We start from the raw sequence: 27,088 nt of genomic DNA, 5'->3' as shown, positions 1-27,088 counted from the left end.
TTTAATAAAAAAAATCAGTATCCTATACTAAAAGGAACTAATAAAGCACTCTGAGTGTGTCCACGTCGGACTGTTTATTCGTCCAATCAGATTTGATTATTTTTCCACGTCAGATCGCCAATGGTTTGCGTTTGGGCTTTGGCTCTGTCTGGTGTTATTTTCGTGGGCTTTTTATTCGTTTTATTGGCCCACTGAAATACTAATACCAATTCACGAGTATTCTATCTGTCTTCTTCTTCGTCGATTCCCTTTCTCATTAACGATCGTTGATCGATCAAACATCTCCAACTTTTCTGCAATCAAACCTTTCTTCTTTCTTCAAACTCTAATTTGGTTATCTGTGATTCTAACTCGAAGAAACCCAATGGTAAGAACCCTTTCGTTATCAAATTATTATAGAGTCCGTTTGATTACCAAAAAATTATAGAGTTTGAGCTTTGTGTTTTAAGATTGTGGCCGATGCTTTTTGATCACTCGCCATTGTTTTATCTTACTTACAAGAGAAGTGAGTGTCGAGGGAGTTGGAGTTAACGCTATTGTTGTTGTTGTTGTTGTTGGAAGGAAGCTTTGGTCATGTAGAGATGCTTCGTCTTATCCACCTCAGCCAGTTCATGCTATTTTATTGCATATATATATATATATATATATATGATTTGCCTAATATGCTTTCTCTTTAAAAACTCTTGGTTATGGACTTATGGGTGATCTCAATTAATCCTTTGAGTACGACATATGTTGTATCAATACATATAACATGCACAAGTACTTTTCTTTCTGGTTATCTTTTCTAATGAGTCTGATTGTGTTGTAGATCATCAAGAATAGTTTTGCTAAAAGGATTTGATGAGAATGAATTTGTCAGGTTAGTGCATCCTCTCCTCACCCTTTTCTTATATAAATTGGGGATGAAAGATATCTGTGTATAATATCTTAAAATGCACAGAAAACCCTTCTGCAGCTCTACTTTTTTACTGTTAAAAGTATGAACCAGCAGGTATGTGCTTTCTTCTTCCTTTTTACCTTTTGTTCTATCTGTCCCTTAGTCATCTTCTGTCGTACAAATACTCTGTTCTGCAAAGCCAGATGCCTCCACCACTTATATGTTCTCACTGTATCAAACCAGGTAAGAATTGAAGTACAGTGGAGATAATAGCTGAGGAAGAATGGGAGAATTACTATCATAGTTGTCCTATAGGAAGTCAGATCAAGAAGGTGAAGCTTCGCTGATGTACCTCCAGGATCTTCACGAGAAGCATGATAGCTGGCTCCACCCATTTGAGAGTGGGAACCATGGGATACTGTCTGTTAGCGAACCGTCTTTAGAGATGGATAACACTCTGCATCCTGACATCAAAGACCGTGTCTTTTACTTGGAAGGAAACCATATGCATTTCAGCATCCAGAAGGTTACGTTGTCTCATTTCTTTTTGTGCTAAATGTCTGAAAGATAGGTATTGCTTTAAGACTGGTTCATTGGTTTTAACAGGTCTCTGCTCTGGTTTTAGACTGTCAACTAAATATTGACTTCAGCAGAGATATTGAAACAAAGAGACACTAAGTTCTCAGACAGTAAGTTTTTATGAATGTAAAAAAAAGTCTTATGACTGTTACTGTCACCGTAATAGATTCCTAAACCTAGCTAATGTTTTTTTTGATTGGTGTTGGCTAGAGGCGAGGTCAAAACTGGGGTCATCGCCTTGAGGACTTGCGAGCCTAATTCATGAAGGCGGAAGCCTCACGCCTCAACGCTTTCTGGATATTAAGGTAAGATTCCTAAAACATTTAATTATGATTAAATTAAATATTTGGTTGCTTTTTATGTTTCCAAAACTCTACGCTTTCTGCATCATTATATCTCTACGCTTCTTCATCTTTTACTCACGCCTAAACTATAGAGACAAGTGATTTGGACTAATTCAATAATGACTTTGTTTTGAGTTTATTTCTGAGTTTGTTTATAGGTTTGTGATGACTTTGTTTGAAAGTTCTGTTTGTTTTTGAGTTATGATGACGTTCTTTGAATTCAGTTTTTTTTTCTTTAAGACTTTGAAGTTTACTTTTGTTTGAAGATTTTGTGACTTAAATTCTATGTTTCAAGTTTAGTCTTATGAAGATTTGATTATTTTTAATTTTAATGGTTTAGGATAAACATGAATGTATAAACTTGAATGGATAACTACTAACCTCATTTGTATTCCTTATGATGAAGTTTATTTTCTGGGATTGTGTTATAGGTCAAGACGTCAAGTTGGAGCAAGGTTTGAAGTTTGTGGAAATTTTTAAGAAGCATACGAGCAAGAATTGCATTTTGGATGATTTTTTCTTCTGTGAGGTTCGACAGAAGACTACTACCTTAAGGAAGAAAGCCAAGCAACAGCAAAGCCAAGCAACAGCAAAGCCAAGCAACAGGTAAGAGCAAAAAAACTATAAATCTTTTATAGTCAGTGTACAACTCTAAGTCTTTCCTCTAACATCTAAATGAACTAAATCAACAGGTAAGTGAGGAGAATAGTATAGAGGATGAGAAAAAGAAATCTGCAACTGCTGATCCAGCTCATAAGGAATCTCCTACAGCTTCTCAGACTACCGGTGATGTCAAGTTGATGAGAATGGATCTGTTTCTAAATCAGTTGATGTGATGGAAAATGGTTGCTAGATAGATTAGTTGATGCTGCTCACGGCTTGAGCATAAACAAAAGGTTTCTCTTGGGAATGATTGAGTGCCGTGAGCTTTGGAGCAGCTTTGAAGCAAGGAGGAGCTTTAGTACCTAAGACCGAGAACTGTTTCATTGCCCTTAGAAATTAAAATCATATTTTCATTTTTTTTTGTTTTTGTTCGCAACTGTCTTTATAGTTTTTGTTTTTTTTTTTTTGCTTTTTCAGTTTCTGCTGATGCTACTGCCATGTTTAATCTGATGCTGGCACTTTCCTCAACTGATACCAAAAAAATAATCTGATGGTTATACTTATGTTTAATTGTTTTTTCCCTTCAAGTGTGATGTTTGATCATTTTAGTGTTGTTAAATCTGATGTTTTTTTTAATTTAAATTGAGACTTGTGGCTTTATTTTCTTGCTTCATTTTTTTCTTGCAATACTACCTTAAATGGAAACTGATATAATTAAACCTGCACCAAATAATTTCTCCGAGAATAAGGAGACTAAGATGGTTAGAAGGTACAACAGAATGCTCTATACTTTTCAAATGTCAAATGTTGTTGCTGTATATAAATTCTTACTTTTAAAAGATACATATTTTCATTTCTATTCTGCAGCTTAAAAGAAAATATTGAGAGGAACTGAATAAACTTCTATATGTGGTATTAATCATCAAGAATTTATTCTTCTCAGTTCTAAGTTTTATGAATTACAAATATATTGTGTAATATCAAAAAATTGGTACAAACTGAATTTTTTAACAATCATACTTCAAAATTTTAGAAAATATATAAAATAATGAAAATTATCTAACAAATAAAAATTTATAAAAACATACGAATTCTTTTTGGTAGAACTGTTATTCTCCATGTTTGTGCTCCAGTTATGCTTCTACGAAACATAAATCAAAAAAGAGATTATGCAATAGTACCCGTATAATTCTAACATATGTAGGCGATCGCCTCCTGAAGGCAGTAATTATCACTGGATCACACATCGGAAAAGAGGTCTTGATCCCAATAATTGTTTTCTTGCATGAAGAAACAAAACTACTGTTCACTTTACGTCGACGGCAATTCCCTATCAGATTGTGTTATGCAATGACAATCAACAAAAGTCAAGGCCAGAGTTTAAAGGAGGTCACATTGTATCTGCATGAATCCGTATTCTCTCATGGTCAACTTTATGTTGCTCTCTCACGTGTTACAAGCAAAGCGGGATTAACCATCATTAAAGGCAAAGATTCACACCAGCTCAAGGTGAAAATCATTGTCTACAAAGAGATCTTCAAAGAGCTTCTATCCCACACATGTATTATATAGTTTAAGTTATAATGATTTAATTCCAACAATATCAAAATGTCTTCTTATAAAAATGAAAAAAATCAACAGATTTATAATGCACAATGGGACACTCATTTGAAGACATACAAAGAGTTCTTATTCAACTATATCAAGTATGTATCTTTAACCTCTGATAGCAATTGTTTCGTATCCATTTAAATAAAGTTAACTGTCTTGATTTTTGTCCATTTCAGGTTGTTTTAATATGGACTACATTACAAACTTTATTCTTCAAGATAATTGAAGTCTTTTTACATTACTTATGTTATTTTATGCAACCATTTTACTCTTTTTATTAGTTACGTGCATTTAGTAACTATAAGCTTTCATCTATTTGGGGGAAAAATATTACTCTAATCCCATGCAAAATTTAAACTTATGATCTAAATAATAACAATTTCAACACTTATCCGCGCGTAGCGCGGAGATCGAATCTAGTTATAATAAATTCGACACATAGAGTGTCTCTGGTAAACTATGTATTTATCTAGTTTTGTTTCCTTTGTTTTATTCGCTCTTCAATCAACATATTTATTTGACTTGTTGTTAAAATAAATGATTATAGACTTTGATCTCTGTACCTCCGCGGATGTATATTTTTAAAAATATGATAATATTTGTTTTTCATGTAATTATTAGGGTTTGGCAAAATGAATCCGAGGAACAGAACTGATACCAATCCGTAAATATAGTACCAAACCTGAACATAAATTGATTAAATATTCGAATTATTCAAAATTTTGTTAGCTAGAGAACCGAATCGGATCCGAACCAAAGTATTCGTGTACCTGAATTTATCTAAAAATAGATTTGTATACTTATATATTAATTATTTTTATATTTAACGTATATAAAACATCAAGAATGATACTTTTAAATTTGTTTAAAATACTTGAAAATATATATAGATAGTCAAAAACAAATATCTGAAATAGTTAAAGTATACTCAAATCACCAAAAATACTTAAAATAATTATTGATTTCTTATCCAAAATTTTAAATCAAACCAATTGATATGTTAAACTTAGGTATTCTGAAATATGTTATTTAAATTTATAGGTAATATATTACTTTATTTATAGATTTTGAGAAATTTAAAATATATAATGATTTAAAACTTTAAAATAATTTAAATAGGTTATCCAAACCCAAACCAAACCCGCAAAGATCCGAATCAAACTCAAACAAAAATTTAGAAACATCCTAATAGGACTGAAATCTTTGACCTCAAAAATCCGAAACACAAACCGATCAGAACCAAAACCGTATGGATGTCTGAAAACCCATCCTTAGTCATTATTATATATCGTATAATTTCATCATATAATTAATCGTATTTTATATGTACTATCATATAAGTAATCATATAATTAATAGTATTTAATACGTATCATCAGATAAATAATTACATATATTATATTTTAAAAACTTAATATGAAATATAAAACCCATAATTTGAGTTGGTATTTCAAATTGGGCTTTATGTTGTATCTATATTATTAAAGTTGAAGTACACAATTGGATTGTTTGGAAATAAGGATAGTAGAATAAATGAAATATGTTTGGAAATATGGATAATAGAGATGTGTACTTTCTTTTATTTACACATTTAGCCATTGTATTTTCAATAAATTAATAACAAATGAGAATTGTTTAGAAACATAAATAACATATTTAATACTTTTTTTATTTAAACATTTAGCCATTAATTTTACAATAAATTAAACAACTTTCTTTCTATATTTTTTTATTTACAATTCTGTCACTATATTTACAATTCTTTTTGTTTACAATTCTTTATGGTGAAAATAAAAACAAAAACTGAAATATAAAAAGTATATTATATAAAAATAAATATCATAAATTAATAATAATTCATAGAAAACTAATGCAAAAAAATAAAATTTTAAAACATGGATAAAAGTTTCAAGAAGAAAAAAGTAATGGCTTATGTTATTAATAAAAATTGGAAATCCATTATATCAGTTTTAAAATATACAAAATGGACTAATCTAATTACCTAAAAACATTGTTTTGTCTAAAATAATCATAAAATAAAATTTAAAATTTGTTAACATATTTCAAATCAAAATAATACTTTATAGTTGATTTATATCAAAAATTGATTTAAAATATGCATATATTCAAAATTTTATTTTTACTAAAATATTTTCCAATAACCATTATTTAAAAAAATTTCAGTATATATAAGAAAAATACAACAAAAAAAATAATTCCATATACCAACTTAAATTATGGTTTTTATATTTCATATTAAACTTTAAGAATATAATATATATATGATTATTTATAAGATGGTACATATAAAATACTATTAATTAAATGATTATTTATATGATGGACCAATACAATTAATTATATGATGACATATATATGATACATAATAGTGACTAGGGCTGGGCGTTCAGGTATTCATTCCGGTTCGTTTTGGATCTGTTTGGATTTTGGGTTTCAGGAGTCAAAGATTTCAGCTCCATTCATATATTTCTAAATTTCAGTTCGAATTATGACTAGGGCTGGGCGTTCAGGTATCCATTCGGGTTCGTTTCGGATCTGTTTGGGTTTTGGGTTTCATGAGTCAAAAATTTCAGCCCCATTCGGATATTTCTAAATTTCAGTCCGATTATATTCAGATCTTTGTGGGTTCATTTCGGGTTCAGATAACCCATTTAAATTATTTTTTAAAATTCATCATATATTTTAAATTTCTTAAAATCTATAAATAAAATAATATATTGTATATAAATCTGAATAACATATGTCAGAATACCTAAACTTAATATATAAATTGGTTTAGTTTTAATTTTGGATCAAAAATCAATAATTATTTAAATATTTTTGGTGTTTTGAGTATACCTTCACTATGTGAGATATTTATATTTGACTATTTTTTATATATTTTCAAGTATTTAAACCAACTTAAAAGTATCATATATATCCTGGATGTTTTTATATACATTAAAACTAAAAATAATTAATATATATAAGTATATAAATCCTTTTTGGATACATTTTGATATCTAAAATACATTGGTTCGAATTGGTTATGGTTTCGGTTGTCTAAATATCAAAATTTTGAATAATTTGGATATTTAATCAATTTTGATTTGGGTTTGGTATTACTCTTTCGGATCGTGATCGGTTCGGTTCTTCAGATTTGAATTTTTTATCCAACTTTGATATTGAAAAATAAATAATAATATATTTTTGAAATATACACCCGCACGGGCGTGCGGATCAAAATCTAGTTTTTCTTATATATAAGACAACATTCTTTTATAATGGACTTAATAACTTAAGCCCATTACTTTTACTGTTTAGTAAAACTATCTTTGTTTCCAAACAAAATATTTTTTTTAAAAAGACTACAATCCCTGTTTACAAACACACCAAAGTTTTTTAATACTCTTATCCAAGTATCCAAACACACCGAAATTGTACTTCAACTTTAATAAGATAGACTAGATCGTGACCCGCTCTTTGTTCGTACTAAATGTTATACATGATTGCTATGTGTATTAATTTTAAATTTTGAGAAATAAAAATGTGTTTAAATGTGTTTAAATAAACACTGTGTACTAATGTGATTCTTTTGGCACGCTGCTGCAATCTTTACACCATATAAAACAGAACAAGAAACAGATTTATAAACCAATAGAATAGAAAAAAACTTATAAAAGCTGAAACAAATGCAAGTACAGATTCATCTGAGAGGATGCACTCAAATGTGTCGTCTCCAAAACCGGTGTTTTGTTTCCAACAATGAAGAACTTTAACTCGAATTTTCCAATTGTTTCTTAAAGGTTTCACACCATCTATCATAACTAAAGTGCTAGGTTTCGACATTGTGTTTATTTGGGAGTTTTTGTGAATGTCGTATGGTGAATAAGAAGTCGAGTATTTATAGACAAATTTTTGTGAGGTGAAAAAGAATATTTCATATTCAATTAAATGAACCATAATAAATAAAAATATCACAATTTGATCGAATCCTAGATTTTCGCTTGGATAAAATATACTTGGAGAAGAGGATTTTCCATAACTGATTATTTAAACAACTTGGAGAAGAGTTTTTCTATAAAAGAATATTGACTGTATTTTTAAAGGAAGGAATATCCGATAATCAATTACATTAACCATAGTAAATACTAAGAACATCGATTTTATTGTTTCCTAGATTTTAGGTTTGATAGAATAAACTTGGAGAAGAATATTTTCTATAACTGATTTTTAAAACTTGCGATATTATTAAATCTGATATTGTAGGCATGTTAAATCAACTTGGAGAAATGGTTTTGCTATAAAAGATTATTTAGTGTATATTTTAGAATTGTGAGATCCAATTTTTTAAAGGAACAATATGGACCAATCTTAAGATGAATTATATATAATTGCAATATGGACAAACATATGAATTATATATAATTGCAATATGGACAAATCTTAAGAAGCTGGATGAGTGTGAGCATGATGGTTTTATTACAAATACTATGTCTAATTTGTATATAATCATGGCAGGGATTATGGTTGCACATTTGAGTTGATCTGATATATTAGTATCTAATCCCCTAGTCCCCTAGACTATATTTGAGAAGTGATTTTGCCACATGTCATCTCTACAATCAGTTTCACAAAAAAAAATATGACATGGCTACTACAATTGATGACATGGCTTCCGAAAAATATGACATGGACTATTTCATTTAATGTTGATTTATATTTTTTGTAAACTTTTTAGAATATGGTAATAACTCATACCTTACATTTAATATTGATATTTAGTTTTGGTAAACTTCTTTAAATATGGTAATATCGCATACATCATCTCTAAAATAAATATATTCATATATAACATTAAAATTTTCAAAATTATATTTTATTTTACTTTCTATAATTATACAATTTGTATTGCCACATGTCCTCTCTACAATCAGTTTCACAAAAAAAAATATGACATGGCTACTAAAATTGATGACATGGCTTCCGAAAAATATGACATGGATTATTTCATTTAATGTTGATTTATATTTTTGATAAAATTTTTAGAATATGGTAATAATTCATACCTTACATTTAATATTGATATTTATTTTTGGTAAACTTCTTTAAATATGGTAATATCGCATAAATCATCTCTAAAATAAATATATTCATATATAACATTAAAATTTCGAAATTATATTTTATTTTATTTTCTATAATTATACAATTTGTATTACTAAATCTTTAAAAAATTGCTACAGTTTTAAAAAAAAAATTGATTTCTAATCGTAAAATCATTAGATTCTTATATATCTACAGATTCTATAAACATTGTTAGTTCAAATTTTTGATAATTATACAATATATTTTTAATTAAAAAATCATTTTATTTTAATTTAATATTTAAATAAATAAAATCTATATTTAAATATCGGTAAAAATAATAAAATCTATAATATTTAATAAACCTTATTTTAAATATAAATTAAATTTTGAAAACAATTTTACTGCACATGGTGCAGGAAAACACCTAATTTCTATGTATGTGATGATTCATATGTATCTTAGTATTCTTACTATATATATATTATATATAATTTCAATATGGACAAACAGATGAATGGTACGTATTTCATAGGAATGATATCTATATATTATATCTATATATTATATATAATTGCAATATGGACAAACAGGTGAATTATGTATAATTGCAATATAATTGTAAGATTTAGTTTCAGAGCAATGGTACGTATTATATTCTTAGTATATAAATCGACACGTAATAATGGTACGTATTAAATTCATATGTAATAATATATGGAAACCGTATATGGTATATATTATAAATAAGGAATGATGTTAATTTAAATATAAGATGTCCACCTTTAAAATCCACCTAGAAAAGTTGTAATGTTTCTGTTTTAATAAGATAGATGTATGTATGTATTTGAGATAACTCCAGCCTCCAGCTAGTCTATACTATTAAGCTGACACTTTTGGAACTTGCCCCTGAACTTTTTTAGTAAATGCAAAACAGTTCTACTTATTTACAAAACTGCACATTTCATTAACTTTTTAATTCAAACGAAATGGGCTACCGAATTTGTTTCAATGGGCTTCAACTGTCTACCTAACCCATTTTCGATTTTTAAACTAACCCATTTAAATTCTGACCATATACCCTAAACTCTAATCTAACCCTAAACCCTATATACAAACCATCCAACCCTACGTTAATGCACTATTACAGTCGAAAATAATTTTATGAACCATAACTCAATTGAAATTAGTCCAATAGTAATACAAACCTATTATTTGTTAACCTATAGTCACATATTTGTTTTGTAGACCATTCAGAAAAGCATCAAAAATATTCAAACCAAACAATGTCAATGATCAATTGGAAGTTCACGGTTTTGTAATGTCAATGATCAAGCACCAAAAATACACGGTTTTGAATCCAATTGGAAGTTCGGGATATTTGTTTATAGCATTGAATATTCTCTCTAATAATTCTATACTCTCTGTAATTGATACCAACTATTAATTATCAGAATAACACAATATAGAAACAGATATTAAAAGATCTTCCGATTTAATGTCATCGATTCAAAAATAGCAACATAAAAACAGAAATTTATTATATTGTGGCTGCTTTACGGGATCATTACGCACAAAATCTCATATATGGTAACTAATTAATTAAATTTACCAATTTTTGAATCCTAAAAATAAATTCGATTATCAAGCAAACCCGAAAAAGATCACCGAATATACCACGAGCACAAATTAATTCTATTTTCCAAATACTAATCCTAAAATATAGTCTAAAAGTAAATAATATCCCCCAACTTTCTCCCCAAGTTTCCCATAAACCTAATCACGTTACTTATTATTTAAATTAAAAAACAAAACTACAATCAGTGTAAACTACGTCATAACGTGTTAAATAAATAAAATCATATTACAGGTTAGAATTATTTAGAGTCTTCAAAATTTTATTCATATTTAAAATAACAAAATAAGTCATATAAATAAATTTAAAATAAATTTCATAAAAATTTAAAATATATAATTTATCAAAAATCATAATTTTTATTACGTAAAATAATTTTTCCAACAAAAAGTATTGTTTCCAACAAAACATATACCCCACCATATCTTTCTGAAAAATCTTTCACATTATTATTTATTTGAAAGCATTTATTAAATTAAACCTCAAAATAAAATCAAGTCTAAATAACAAATAATTAAATCAATGAAATCATAATACGTGTCTGAATTATCTCAAATCCTTAAAAAATAGTTTCATTTAAAATAAAAACTAAATCATATAAAATAAATTTAATAAAATTATAGAAAATGTTTGAAATGCACAAATGAATTTTTCAATACAAGAGTGTTGAAAATATATAAAATATTTTATTTAAATTAAAAAATCAGTGTAAGATAATTTTAACTTTGGTTTAAATAAATAAAATCATATTACGGGTTATAATTATTCAGTTCTTAGCATTTTTGAAAATTTTGTTTCCTAAATGTTTACACCATATCTTTCCAAAAAATCTTTCATGTTATTAATTATTTGAAAGCATTTATTAAATGAAACCTCAAAATAAAATCAAGTTAAAATAACAAATGATTAAATCAACAAAATCATAATACGGGTCTAAATTATCTCAACTCATTAAAAATAGTTTCATTTAAAATAAAAATTAAATCACATAAACTAAATTTAATAAAATTATAGAAAATATTTTGGAACGTACAAATGAATTTTTAATACAGAGAGTGTTGAAGGTATAAAATATTTTATTTAAACTAAAAAATCAGTGTAAAATAAGTTTAACTTCGGGTTAAATAAATAAAATCATATTACGGGTTAGAATTATTTAGAGTCTTCTAAAATTTAGTCATATTTAAAATAACAAAAATAAGTCATATAAGTAAATTTAAGATAAATTTCATAAAAAAATTAAAATATATAACTTATCAAAAATAATAGTTTTTATTACGTAAAATAAATTTTCCAAATTTTTATGTCAAAACAAATTATATGTCAAAAGTCTAATAACATGATAGGAACACATTTGTTTTGACATAAAATTACGATTCATTTAGAGTTTTGTAGAAATTAATTTTAAAAGTAACTGTACAAATTATTTTCTGCAACTAATTGTAAGTTTAATTAGTATAGATGTACTCCCTAATAAAAAAAAAATTTTACAATACAAACATTTTTGTATAGATTAAAACGTGTTAGACACCTAAAAAAAACTTCTAATAACAAAAAAAATTTAATACACTTGATATATATATTATGTCAAAACAAATTTGTTATAAAAAAAAATATTACGTAAAAAGGAAACATACCCGCCCTCTGAAGGCGGGTGAGGCTTTAGTTATTAATTAAATTAACATTGATAAAGCATGTGCAACTGAAAACGGCTCCAGATGCAAGACTTAGCCTAATTGTGTTAATGTATCCAGATCTAATTATTAAAAAAAATAAAAATTAATATATTTTTAAAAAATGGATCTGGATCCGGATCCAGATATTCGGACTTAAAAATCAAGATATCCGGATTCAGATTCAATTTTGACGGATCCAAAATTTTACTATCGATCCGTATTCGGGCATCCGAAATATCCTATTTCAAAACAGATATCAAATCGATTCTGAATCCCGAATAATAAGTCCCATGCCTACAATTTATCCAAATATATTTTACAATTTAATGGTAATTAGTTATATTGATATGAGTATTTGACTAATAATATATTAGTATTCATTAAAACCAATTCTGTCTCAATAATTTTGGTGGCCTAAAACCAAAAAGAAAAACTAACCATACAAAATATAATACGTTAACTTTTTTAAACAAAATACAAAGTTATTTAGAGATTACCAAAAGTAGGAGATTTTTTGAAGATGAAATCGAGAATCAAGCTTGAGATAGATAATATATCAATATATTACACAATCTTTATAAATAAAAACATAAAAGTGGCCTTCAAAAGCAACTTAAAATTGTAGCCTAAATCCTTTGCTTCACATGCCTTAGCTGAGGGATGGCTCTGATTAAAACTTTGATCAATAATGGTAGGAATTATACTTGTAGCTAATCAATAATGGTACGTGAATTTTTTCTATTCATATTAAAATCTTAAACACATATAAAAACATAAAAGTGGCCTTCAAAAGCAACTTAAAATTGTAGCCTAAATCCTTTGCTTCACATGCCTTAACTTTGATCAATAATGGTAGGAATTATACTTGTAGCTAATCAATAATGGTACGTGAATTTTTTCTATTCATATTAAAATCTTAAACACATATATAAACATTAATTCACCAGGGTAGTGAAGCTTAATTTCATCAAAGTAATTCTTTTGTTTAAATTTTTTATGCAAGGTAATATGTCTATGAAAGAAATTAAGGAGAGAAGGTGTGAAACAGGGAAGCACAAAGTTTTAAAGAAGAAGGACACTCGCAATCTGTATACTTTGAATTTAATTTATTTGATTATTTACCACAAAAGAGTACTTGGAAAGGAAATATCTGAATGGGGAAAAGTATTTCTTGGGCATGTGTGTTTATAGCAATCTCCAAAAACCTTAAGTGTGTCTTAGCGTTTTTCTGTGTATTATTTTTATAAAGTCCTCCTGAAAATGAGTTTACATGCATAAGACTATATCACCATCTTGGTTATAGAGTAGTAGCCTATATTAGCAACCCTTGCATAAACTTGTTGAACACAAATTATAAACTGTTTTGGAATATTGTAGCATACATCAGAAAGTCTTACATAAACATGATGAAAAAGAGTTGATAAACATTGTTATATAGCATATCATAAATTAGATTTGCTTTTATTTCTACTGAATCTCCATTGCATTGCTCTCATCAACAACCATATTATCCATGTGGGGCTTAAACTCTTTTAACTTCTCCACCCACTTACTGTAACTCGACTCCCTCGCCAAAACATCAACCGAAACTTCCTTCATCTTCACCAATGTATCAGCATAGTTCTCAAACCCAACAATCTTTTCCCGTAACAAATATCGTCTCTCCGCATCAATACTTTTGCTTCTCATATCATCCAGACACTCTTTTGCTTCCTCCAGCTTAGCCCAGAAGCAAGTATCCTGTGTAGTGCTTGCATATTGAGTTCTTGAACGCTTCTCTTTATGAAGCTCTCTTCTTTCTTTCAACCACTTATCAATCACTACATACCTTTTGTGTCTATTCCCATTCTCCAAGTAGTGACCTTTAGTCCTTGAATAGTCGTATTTGTAAAAGTATGCAATGTCCAGTGGTTCGGCTAAGAGTTGGTAAAACAGGGATGCATATACCCATTTCTTTCCGAGATGAAAATCAAATGGTAACTCATTCTTCTCCAACATTCTTAACACACCATCCCAAAACTTAGCTAGCAATACGCGACTCTTGATCACCCTTATCTCACTTTTTGACATTACTTTGAAGTTATCGTAGTAACCGAGCTGCATTGGTGATGCGTCGCACCTGTCTTTGTACCATTGAATATCTAGTCTCCATCGCACGACATTACCAAGCTCATTAGCTAACTCGCTTGATCTCAAAATCGGTGCACGACTAATTGTTGTAGCTGCTTCTATGCATTCTTTCGCTGATACACGACTTGGGTGATCAATATATAATCCTAAAGACTCTAGGGCTAATGCGACACCTGTTTGGTAGCTATTGTCTGAGATACTTCCACCGTGAAAGCTTCTAGATATGAGAAACTGGTGAGAGAGTCTAGACACGTAATGTTCGTACCTTGGACGTTCCTCAATGTTTGGAGTTCCTGTTGAGTTGAGTATAAGAAACATCCTACGAACTGAAGCAGCGTTGTCTAAGCAGACACCTCCATTGTCGGAACAAAAGAGAAAAGTTCCAAATGGCCAGAGATCATCGTTTCTACAGGGAGCGAGGTCGTGGATGGAGACCACGTTGCAGAAGTTGTGGGCTAAACGTGAACGGGAGATGGAAGAAGAAAGAGATTGGTTTCCCAGAAAAGGAGAGCCGAATGTGATGCAAAGGAGGCGGAATGACGGCTTGGAAGGTTGTGAGAGAAGCCAAAGTGCGGTGAGTGCGGCCACAGCGCCACCAGTTGAATGTCCGGTTATTACCACCTGTTTTCTTTCTTCCATTTCCAATCCTTGTGTGATCTGTTACATTTATAAATTTAATCAGTGATAGATTTATTGGTTGGTTTATTGGAAATTAGTAAGGACTAGTGTGACTATTACTCCATACTATATGACCTTCTGATTAAATGAACAGTTTTCTCTGCTTATGTAAACCTATCTAAAGACTAAATTGTTTGATTGTGGTGCACAAAACTAATACAACGCGAAAACCAGTATTGATAAAACAAATGTATGAAAGACATCCAAATGTCTCGGCCTAGAATAAAGGCTGGACATATAAAACACATGCACCACTAAAACCAGTGTTTGACAAAAAAAAAAAAATATCCAGAGAATTAGCCAAACAAAAAAATATCAACAAAGCCCATTTAAGGTCAGTTCTTTTTTTTGTCAAGAGCTACTCATCAATAGTAAAAGGATATATGTTTTCATTCAAGATATATCCTACTCCCTCCATTCTCGAAAATTAGATGTTTTAGGTTTTCGTCTTGTTCCGCAAAGATGAATTTTGTACATTAGTGTTCTTTATGCAAAAATAAATTAACTACTTATAATTTATTTTTACAGTGACTTATAAAATACTAATTTCGGTAAATATAAAATTTACTTCTCTAAATACATGAATGGTTAAAAGGGACCGTAAATATTCAGTAACTCGGTAAGTGATTTATAGACTAACTAAAAATGAAAAAAAAAATTAATATTTCAACAAATAATAGATCTTGACTCGTGCAACCGCATGAGTGTTTGTTTTCAATTTTATATACATAAACATTTGTTTTAGATCATTAGTGTATATACTTTAATGTTAATCATATGCTTAAATGTTTATATAACTATTTCAAATACAATAATTTTATAATTTACATATTATAATTAACCAACTATTTAAAATCATCACATGTATTTGTCACTTCTTATTATATATTTATCTTATTGTATTTATGTTTAATATTAAAAAAAAATTCATGAAAAACATATTTTAAAAATATTTTGTTTTTAATTTATACTAAATTCTGACCCATCTTTCAAAACTGGATTTTCTTTTACCAATATCTTTAATACTTATTCATTTTAGATAATACATTATTGTATATATAAAAGTATAAGATATGTTATTTTTAGACATGTATTATATAGTTTACTAATTTAAACTGTTATGTCATCATATTACATTTTAAACGTAAATATTTTATATTTATGAAAATAAAATTTGTAAATCTATCAATTTAATATACTTTTATCATATTTAGTTCAATATAATAATTATATTTTAACATTATGATTATGATTATAAAGCAGATAAAAATAGGATATAATTTTAGTTTTTCATTTTATAAACGATAATTCAATATATCAATGCATCATAATAGTTCATTGCTAATTACAAAATTAGTGAAAATATTTGCATCAAATTTTTGAAAATTAAGATATTGTTAAAATATTTTTCAACATATTTATTAGAATTTTTAAAATATCATATATAAATGTATATATTTATATTTAAATTAAAAATATATCATGATTAAAGTGCTTACAAAGATTTTATATTATTAGCTTTAATGAAATACATGTTAATTTTTATACATGTATTTTATAGTTTACTACTGTTAACTCGTCTTACCAATTTACTTTATTTTTATTTTTGTATATAAATATTTTATACTTATGAAAATAAAATATATAAATTTATAAAATTAATACATTTTTATCATATTTACCTCAATCGAATAATTTTTTTAATATAATTGATTATGATTATATAATAGATAAAAATATGATAGAATTTTATTTTTAATTTTATAAAGATAACTGAATATATTAATGTGTAATAATATTTCAAAACAAATTTCAAAACTAGTGAAAATATTTAAATTATGTTTTAAAAATTAAGATCTTGTTAAAATCTTTTTAAACAGATCTGTTAAAAAATTAAAAAATGTATCTATATTTAAAACGAAAATATATCAAAAGTTATTATAATTAAAGTAGTTCAAAGATTCTATATATTATTAGTCCTAATAAAATACAATTAATAAAAAAATTAAATGATGGTCCAATTTTTTTTAAAAAATAACATATGAAAGAAATCATGACTTTTATTTTAATAGATAAGATTAGTAAAAACAACATAAGCATTAAACACAAAATGATTAAATTAAAAATGTGGATTTATTGTTTTTTAATTTGTGTAAACATCCCGAATATCTAACTTTGAGGGAACGAAGAGGATATAGATCAAAAGAAAATAAAGAGACAAAAAATGACTAAGCCATGAAAAAAAGAGAAAAAAATGATGCTCTCAAGTTACACATTTCATGGTGTTTAAAGTTTTTAGTCTTTTGTGCACAAAAAAAGGTTTTTAGTGGCACACTCAAACTCAAAAGACTTCAGAGGTGTGTGTCTGCAATTTAGCTTAATGCTGCCATTAACAATACACTCAACCTTAATCTTGAAATCACTTGGGCATCCAAACCAAAAATTTTGTTTCACTTGCTCGTCAGATCCGAGGTCACGACAATGTTATGTTATTTGTTTATCAATTGTCTTTTAGGGATTGAAGTTATTAATCTTTTAGGGATTTCTTTCTTCTAACAAATATTATTTTATTTGTTTATCAATTGTCTATTGCCTCTAGCCTTCTAGGTGTTGGTGGGTGATATTCTGAAAAAAAAAACCTTTTCTACTGCGTTAAGAAAGACTGAGATAACAAAGATTAATACTTTGGTCATCTTTATGCGATGTAATATTGTTTAAAAGGAGAAATTGAATTTTCATTCCAAGCTATGCCTTTAAAATAAATAAATTTTAATCCTAAATACAAAATACAAGATACAGAAAGATTATAATTTTTATTTTTAGGTAGGAGAAGAAGGTTTTATATAACAGCCTTTATTTCTGACAAAAATATATAACAGACTTTATAAATAAATATAGATGGGTCCTATTTCTCACAGATAATTTGTATTTTCGTCACCCGCTAATTGAACTTCAATTTGTGTGGACAATAATAGATATGTAAAATAAATATAAGTTTCCCTAATTTTCTGACTATTCAACTATGTTTTGCTTATAAAAATGGAATAAAGAGATGTAATAGAAAATAGAAAACAAACCTGTGACTGAATATAGAGAGCCGAGGAAACAAAAAGGTCGCGTATTGCACCGTTGACCATAGGAGGAGGCTCATCGGAGGGTAATGATGTGGACAAGTTCGAGAAAAATGCGTCGTCCAGGACCACGAGATTATCCGCTTGACTTATCTCCACCTCCGGTAAAGCAATGAACATGATTTTGGCGATGCGCTGGATCTGAATACTCCTTGTGCGATCTGCGACGTCGCATAAACTCCATGAATCAGACCACAACGGAGTCGCCGTCATGAAAGAAGCCTGTAACTCGCTCGTCTCGTATCTGCACTCTTCCATGACTGGAGTACACTTACTCGCTCGCGTGTTGTGAAGTTAAAATTGACTTTTTAAAGAAAATTTGAAGGAAATTTCTCACATAGTTTCGAGTGTTTTTTCTTTCTTTTGAGCAAAGTTTCGAGCTTCTTTCCTATGTATTTTCTTGATGATTGCCTTTAGCTGAGTCGTCGCCTCTCTTGGTCGCTTCCTTTATCAACCTGATAATTCTTCTGTTTTTCCTTTTTAAAAATCATTGAATAAATACAATGAAGGGTCCATTACCTTTTTTTTAATTAATTCATTGTGAGCACTGTTTAGGCAAAATAGAGTAGAAGATGCCAACCATGGGCAAAACATTTGATAATACCACTAACATGAATGGTTAAGACTTGAGCATATATTGCAAACTCTACCAACTTTTGATATGCAATGAATTGTGATATAATCATAATATATATATATATATACACACATATACATACGTGATAAATGTCTTTATACACACTGAGAAATTGAATTTTTATTCCCATAGATTTAAAGGGAGTCAATAGGTTTCAGCATAGGATGTTAGTCACTAAATCTGGCTCATAAAAAGGGTTACAAGCTAAACTTAGCAGCATGACTCGAGGAGACTTTTTAAGTTATTACTAGATCTTGATCCGTGCGACCGCACGGGTATTAATTTTCAGTTTTAGTTTTTATTTATTTATACTAAATAGTATATTTATAATGTTTGTATATTGACTAAAGCTAGGGATATGTATTTGGGTATCCACTCGAATTCGGTTAAAATTTATTCGGGTTTGAGATTTTCGAGTTTAAAGATTCTAACTCTATTCGGGTATTTATAAACTTTGATTCCGGTTTCATTTAGATTTTTGCGGGTTTGATAACCTGTTTAAATTATTTTAAAATTTTCAAAATTTATATATCTTTAAATATCTTTAAATCTAAAAAAATATAACATGTAAATTTGAGTAATGTAAGTTAAAGTATCTAAACTAAAAATTAAAATAAATTTAACTTGAATATTTGGATGAAGAATAAATATACATATATTTTAAATATTTTTGGTGTTTTGATTATTGTTTATCTACTTTAGATGTTTACTTTTGACTATTTTTTATATTTCAAATCAACTTAAAATAGCTTATATCTTGGATATTAACTCGAAAATAGCTAACATATTGAAGTATATAAATATGATTTAAATACATTCGAATATCCGAAATATTTCGTTCAAATAAGGTTTAGTTATGGTTCTTTAGATACCAAAATGGTAAATCCGTGTTGATATTATCTAGTTTCGGTTCAAATTTGGTAATATTTTTTTTCGTTCAGATTTGTTCAATGAAGAGTTGATATTATAATTTCCATGAATCGTTTGTCCAATAAAAATCGTTTGTCCATTAAACACATTAATCAAAGTGAAAAATGTATTTTTTTGAATTTGACATTGATTTAATTGAGAAGTTAATGATATAGTGCTCAAGATTATATAAAGACTAACTCTCTTTATTAATGCTTAAGAAACTTACTCAAAACTTAAGCTCAATCACCAAAACCTTAAGTTATGCAACACTCTTGCATATACTTATATATAAGTTATAAAGTCCTAAAACACAATAGATAAGGATGTTTAGATAACTCCTAAACATCAATGACTTTTATATTTCCTATTCCATAACTCGGTAGGAAATATATAACTTGATCTCTAAGTTATTTCAAGCTTATCACAACATTCTCCCCCTTAAGCTTGAAATCCTTTTTTGTCAAATCTTCAACTCCAATGAGACTTCGCATTTCCGTGAACTTGATCCTTCCCAAAGACTTAGTTAATATATCAGCCTTTTGTTTGTCACCAGAAACGTGCATCACACTTACTTGACCCTTCTCTACACATTCTCTTATAAAGTGGTACCTTGCATGTATGTGTTTGCTTCTTCCATGGAAAACTGGATTCTTTGAGAGGGAGATGGCCGATTGATTGTCGATTTTGATGACCACCTTCTCGCATGGCTTCTCTGTGATTTCACTCAGTAACTCTTGCAACCAAATAGCTTGTTTAGCTGCTTCTGTCCCAGCCATGAACTCTGCCTCACATGAAGATAATGCAACCGTTTCCTGTTTTTGAGAGCACCAAGTGATCAAGTTTTCACCTAAGTAGAAGATATGCCCTGCCGTACTTCTTCCATCATCTGGGTCTACATTATGACTGCTATCAGAGTATCCAACAAGTCTTGGTATGTCTCGTGTTGCACGAGTAAACGTAAGACCATATGAAGTTGTACCTTGAAGATACCTTAAGCAGTGCTTTATCGCCATTCCATGTGATTCTTTTGGTTGATGCATATAACGGCTCAACACTCCTACTGCAAACAACATATCTGGTCTAGTATGTAGAAGATATCTGAGACATCCAACTGTTCTTCTATAACTCGTGGCATCAATGCTTCTCTCATCCTCTGCTTTTGAAAGTTTCATTCCTGGTTCCATCGGTGTGTACGTCATATTGCAGTCCTTCATGCCACTGTCTTCAAGTATTCTCAAGGCGTAACGCCTTTGATTTAGAGTGATTCCTCCTTCATACTGACCAACCTCAATCCCAAGATAATATGTTAATATACCAAGGTCACTCATATCGAATTTAGACGCCATCTCTCTTTTGAACTCTCCAATGATCTCTGCATTTGCCCCAGTGACAAATAAATCATCTACATAAACCGCAATCACCAGCAGATTGTTGTTCACGAACTTTCTGTACACCGTTGGCTCCTTAGAACATTTTATAAACTTCAAATCAAGAAGTATACCGTTGAGTTTTGTGTTCCATGCTCTTGGAGCCTGTCGAAGTCCATACAACGCTTTATGTAGTTTGTAGACTTTTCCTTCACTCCCTTTTACTTCAAAGCCCTCTGGCTGTGTTACATATACCGTCTCATTTAGTTCGCCGTGTAGAAACGCAGTCTTAACGTCTAGATGATGCACCTCCCATCCATTTGTTGCAGCAATACTATGAGCAGTCGTATAGTCTCTAGCCGAGCAACTGGTGCGAATACTTCCTCAAAATCAATGCCATGTTGCTGCACGTATCCTTTAGCGACCAAGCGAGCTTTATACTTGTTAATAGTGCCATCCGAGTTTCTCTTAATTTTGAAGATCCATCTCAGACCTATTGGTTTTACACCACTCGGAAGCTCCACCAGACTCCATACTTCATTCTTTATGATCGAGGGTATCTCTTCTTCACACGCTTTGATCCATTCATTTAGCTCCGCTGCTTCTGCAAACGTTCTTGGTTCATTGTTCAAGTACAACAATACCAACTCTCCTTGCTCTTCTGCAAGCATTATATACTCTTCATCTCCTTCGAGAACATAATCATCAAGGTATCTCGGTTTATTGCTCTGTCTTTCACTCCTTCTAAGCGTTACAACTTCACTTGACTCTTTTATCTCATGAGGTTCTACTACTGTAACTTCTTCTTCTTTAGTGTTTCCTTCAATTCTTGTAACTCCTTTATCATCCTCCTTCTCGTCTCTATGAATGCCATGATTACCAAATTCCCCCAACGCAACCATAAAATCTTTCTCTGTTTCAGATTTCCAGTTCCAGCTTTTGGTCTCGTCAAAAATAACGTCTCTACTCACCACGATCTTGCGAGTCTCAGGATCCAGCATCCTATAGGCCTTAGACCCTGGTTCAGTTCCTAGATGAACTAGCGTACGAGAGCGATCATCCAACTTCTTTAGATATCCCTTATTTGTTTTCGTATAACCAATGCACCCGAAGACTTTTAGATGTGAAAGATTGGGTTTTCTTCCTCTGTATACTTCGTATGGCGTTTTATTATCGAGTGAACGAGTAGCTATCCTGTTGATCAGGTAAGTCGCGTGACGAACAGCCTCTCCCCAGAAAGAGTTTGGCATGTGCATGTGTTTCAATAAGCTTCTCGTCATCTCCATCAAGGTCCTATTCCTTCTCTCCACTACTCCATTTTGCTGAGGTGTGTATGGAGCTGTGAGGTGTCTTTTAATTCCTGATTCTTCGCAGAAAGAATTGAACTCTCTTGATACAAATTCGCCACCTCTATCTGTTCTTAAGGTGATGATCTTCTCTGCAGTTTCCATCTCTATTACTCCCTTTAACTTCTTGAACTTTTCAAATGCATCTCCCTTTTCTTTAATCAAAATAGTCCACATGTACCTAGAGTGATCATCTATGATCACAAAGACATACCGACACCCTCCATATGTACTTGGTGTTATTGGACCACATAGATCCCCATGTAGGAGCTCAAGTTTCTTCGTTGCTCGATATGTAGTTGCCTGTGGGAATGTTTTCTGGTTTGCTTTCCGAGTAAGCAAGATGTACAAATCTCTTTTGACACTTCCATTCTTGGCACACCAGTGACTAGTTCCTTCTGTATCATTGCCTTCATTGTAGGGAGGTTGACATGTCCCAATCTCGCATGCCAACGAGTAGATTCACTTATCTCTGCAAGATTCAACAATTTTGCTTCCTTGAGTCCCATCCGTACTTTGTATAACCTATTTTTCCTCTGTTTGCTTCAACAAGGAGTCTGCCATCTCGATCATGCATTGTTAGCTGATTTCCTCGCAATCTCACATCACATCCGGCCTCAGTTGCCTGACCTAAGCTAATAATATTACTTCTCAAGTCGGGTATAAAGTACACATCATTCATCTTTCTTGGCTCTCCCTTCATGTCTATGAATGATATAGTACCCTTCCCTTTGATATCGATTCTGGAGTCGTCTCCAAATCTTACCTTCCCTGTGATCAACTCATCAAGACTAGAGAAGTATCTCTTGTCTCCTGTCATGTGGTTGCTAGCTCCATTGTCGAGGTACCATATATCCTCAGCCTCTTTGCTTGTTTCGTACTTATCCGGGACACAATTCTTCTCATTCAGATACACCACTTCATGCATCATCAGTTCGTCTGCGCCTTGTGTCTCGCTATTCTCGTTTTCTTGTATTTCTTGTAACTTAAGCAACCGATCAGGACAGTCGGTCGCATAATGACCTAATTTGTCACAACGATAACACATAATACGAGAAGTATCACGAGGTTGATAGTATGACTCCCGAGCTTGATAGTTTCTTCCTCTTCCGCGTCCTCTATAGTTAGATCGTCCTCTTCCTCGGTTCCTCGAGTCTCTGTTATAATCACGATTCGGTTGATCTGTCTGCTGTTCTGAGTTTGAGTACATCAATTTACTCTGTTCTTCTTGATGTTCCTCCTCATCACGAACTCTTTCCTCATAAGCTTTAAGTCTACCCATAATCTCTTCAAAGCTGGTTTTATTGAGATCTAGAAGTTGCTCCAGTGATCCTACAAGAAAAATATATTTCTTTCTTGGAAGAGAATCCAAGAATTTTTTCACTAGTTTTGTTTCCTCTATAGTTACGCCTAGAGCAGCTGATTTTGAGGCAAACTCAGTCAGTTTTCCACCAAACTCATCAATAGTCTCTGTTTCTTTCATCCTTAGGCGGTTAAACTCACTGTTTAGTGTTGCCAAACGGGCTTCTTTTACTCTTTCTGCACCAACATACCTAGCTTTGATAGCTTCCCATACTTTCTTAGCAGACTTCATCTCACCGACTTGTAGTACAACAACCTCTGGTATAGATTGAAACAGTAATCCTTTTGCCATTACGTTCTTCTTCCCTTCGACTGCTTCTTCTTCTATAACCTCCCAAACCTCGTGTATTTCAAGTGCTATCCTCATCTTTATCGCCCATACAATATAATTAGTCGCAGTTAACATAGGACACTTAATAGAAGATGATCCACCTTCTTTAAGTTTCCCACTCACGGTAGTCAACTCGCCACTCATCTCTTTCTTCTTGCTCTGATACCAAATATAGTGCTCAAGATTATATAAAGACTAACTCTCTTTATTAATGCTTAAGAAACTTACTCAAAACTTAAGCTCAATCACCAAAACCTTAAGTTATGCAACACTCTTGCATATACTTATATATAAGTTATAAAGTCCTAAAACACAATAGATAAGGATGTTTAGATAACTCCTAAACATCAATGACTTTTATATTTCCTATTCCATAACTCGGTAGGAAATATATAACTTGATCTCTAAGTTATTTCAAGCTTATCACAACAAATGAAGTATATTTAATTCAAATTTAATTTTAGAAAACACATTAATGTAAGTGGAAAAGACAACATTAAAATAGGAAGTATTATTTAATTGTGTATTTAAATCAAATTTAATTTTGGAAAACACATTAATCAAAGTGGAAAAGACAACATTAAAATAGGAAGTATTATTTAATGTCAGTGGCATGGAAATATAAATAACACTTAAAACTAAAGGTCATTTTATATTTGTACTTCTTTTTTGCTCACTGTGAAAGGGTTTGAATAGGGATGTCAAATGGGTGGACTGTTTATAGCCTTTCCATGTTCAATTTTTTGTGGACAAATATGGACAGACAGATTCATATTGGATCAAATTTAAATCTATTCAATTGCGTCCATGGAAAAAACAGGACTGGATTATTTGGACACTGGATGGTTCAAATAGCTAAAATGTCTAGATTTAATAAAATGTTTTCTGCGAAAAAACCTCAGTGTGGTTTGTTTTATATTTTAAACCGCAAAATCAAAAATTCACAGGTCAATCCACAAAGTGCTAGTCAACCCACAATATAAGACGTCGATACATATCGATGATATGGCAAAACTATTTAACCATGTTAAAACTAGGTCATTTCACTTTTTCTTACCAAAATCGCAAAATCGTATTGTTCTGCGAAAACAGCAAATTTGCATTCTCTGTAAAACTGCAAAACTGGTTTTTTTGCAAAATCGAGTTTTTTCATCGAAACAAAAAATTGAGTTTTCGCCGATGTTAAAAAAAAATTCTCAACAAAACTGTAAAATTGTATATTTTCTGCCCAAACCAGAAAGTTGTATTCTTTCGCCAAAACTAGAAATTCTGTTATCCGGCAAAATCGTAACATCGCGTTTTTGGCCAAAACTGGAAATTGTGTTTTCCTGTCAAATCCGCAAAATCGATGGTTCATGCTAAAACTAGAAATCACATTTTTATCCTGCTAATACCAAAATTATATTTTCCCGCCAAAACTGTAAAATTGCACTATTTTCCTAAACAAAAAATTGTGTATTTCTCGTCAAATCAAAATCAATTTTTTCGCGAAACCCGCAAAATTAAATTGTATCACCAAAACCACAAAATCCAGCTTTTTCCGCTGAAACAGGTTTTTCACCTAAAGCACAAATCATGTTTTTCGACAAAACTACAAATTATGTTTTCCGCCAAAATCGCAAAATTAAGTTTCATGAAAATCGCAAGATCGTGTTATTCGCCAAAAAGACAAAATTAATTTTTTTGCTATATTTATTGGAATATTAGTTTATTATTAAAAATAAAAATCATGCATTTTAATATTTTTAATTAATAGAATTCAAATGTTGTTATGAATCTTATGGAAGTCCCAACTGATCATGGTTCTATTTGGTTATGATCCTTTTTATACATAATCCTATATATTTGGGATTCAACCAAAAGTGTATAGCAAAACAAAATGCCTATCTAGATACACCTAAATCGCAAAATTAAGTTTTCTTTTATGAAAATCGCAAAATCGTGTTTTTTGCCAAAAATACAAAATTAGTTTTTTGCTATACTTGTTTGAATATTAGTTTACTATTTAGAATAAAAATCATGCAATTTTAGTATTTTTAATTAATAGTATTCAAATATTGTTATGGGTCTCATGGAAAGCTCAACTGATCATGGTTCCATTTGGTTATGATCCTTTTATACTTGATTCTATTTGGGATTCGACCAAAAGTGTCCAGCAAAAAATGCCTATCTGAATACACCTAAATGGGTCAGTCCACTCAATTGACATCCCTAGATTTGAGGCATATGAAGATAAAAAACTTAAGCATGTATAAACCGTTCTTGTATACCCAATGACGAAAAAGCTAGATATGCATTCGGAAAAAGAAGCTCTCATAGTTTAATGTTACATTTGCAACATATTGTTCTCAATTAGTAAAGATGGTTTCGGAACCAGAAAATGACATCTCTTTACAGGTTATTTGAAAGACATCACGATATTCAAAAGAAGCTTTAATCACTCAAAGATCATTCATATTTTCCAAACGTATAATACAAGGGTATACAGTATTGCGCGCTTACCAAAAATCAACCGTCTTTTATCGTTTATCGTTTACAAGGAAGTAAAGTTAGATGTTTGGTTCGTAGAGTCTTAGTCGAGTCTATCTATGTAGAAATAAGTCAAAATTAATTATTGTAACTAATGAGAAAGTTAAGTTTGAGGAATTTCTTAATGAACTTTAGGATTATGGTGAATTGAGTATGGGTTTCAGTAGTCTAGGGTATAAAGAGTCAAACCCAATATTAGAGATCTAAAAATATTATTAATTGGTCTTTTTGTTCAATGCATCACGTTC

At 30.2% G+C, this 27,088-nt stretch overlaps 1 protein-coding gene and 1 long non-coding RNA gene across 12 annotated transcripts; one reads left to right on the top strand and one right to left on the bottom strand.

The window, feature by feature from the left end:
* The first annotated feature begins 223 nt into the window (after positions 1-223).
* Positions 224-2,976, top strand: LOC108853927 (uncharacterized). Of its 11 annotated transcripts, none has more exons than XR_001949790.2 (8): positions 224-367; positions 562-862; positions 944-994; positions 1,124-1,406; positions 1,487-1,569; positions 1,670-1,764; positions 2,235-2,409; positions 2,496-2,976. It is a non-coding gene; the product is annotated as an uncharacterized LOC108853927 (long non-coding RNA). The 11 variants fall into 11 exon arrangements; XR_001949791.2 differs by having other exon boundaries at positions 230-367; positions 812-862; XR_008944159.1 differs by having other exon boundaries at positions 231-367; positions 502-862.
* Positions 2,977-13,754: 10,778 nt separating this feature from the next.
* On the bottom strand, positions 13,755-18,819 carry LOC108855479 (lipase-like PAD4). The gene is made up of 2 exons (XM_018629318.2): positions 18,303-18,819; positions 13,755-15,204 (listed from the first exon to the last, which is right to left on the bottom strand). Exons 1-2 carry the CDS (start codon positions 18,612-18,614, stop codon positions 13,885-13,887), a joined length of 1,632 nt encoding a protein of 543 aa, XP_018484820.1. The 5' UTR covers positions 18,615-18,819; the 3' UTR covers positions 13,755-13,884.
* Between the last annotated feature and the right edge of the window lie 8,269 nt (positions 18,820-27,088).

This window comes from Raphanus sativus, chromosome 4 (assembly GCF_000801105.2).
Source record: "Raphanus sativus cultivar WK10039 chromosome 4, ASM80110v3, whole genome shotgun sequence".
NCBI classification, from domain to species: Eukaryota; Viridiplantae; Streptophyta; class Magnoliopsida; order Brassicales; family Brassicaceae; genus Raphanus; species Raphanus sativus.
This window is presented reverse-complemented; position numbering and strand designations above follow the sequence as displayed.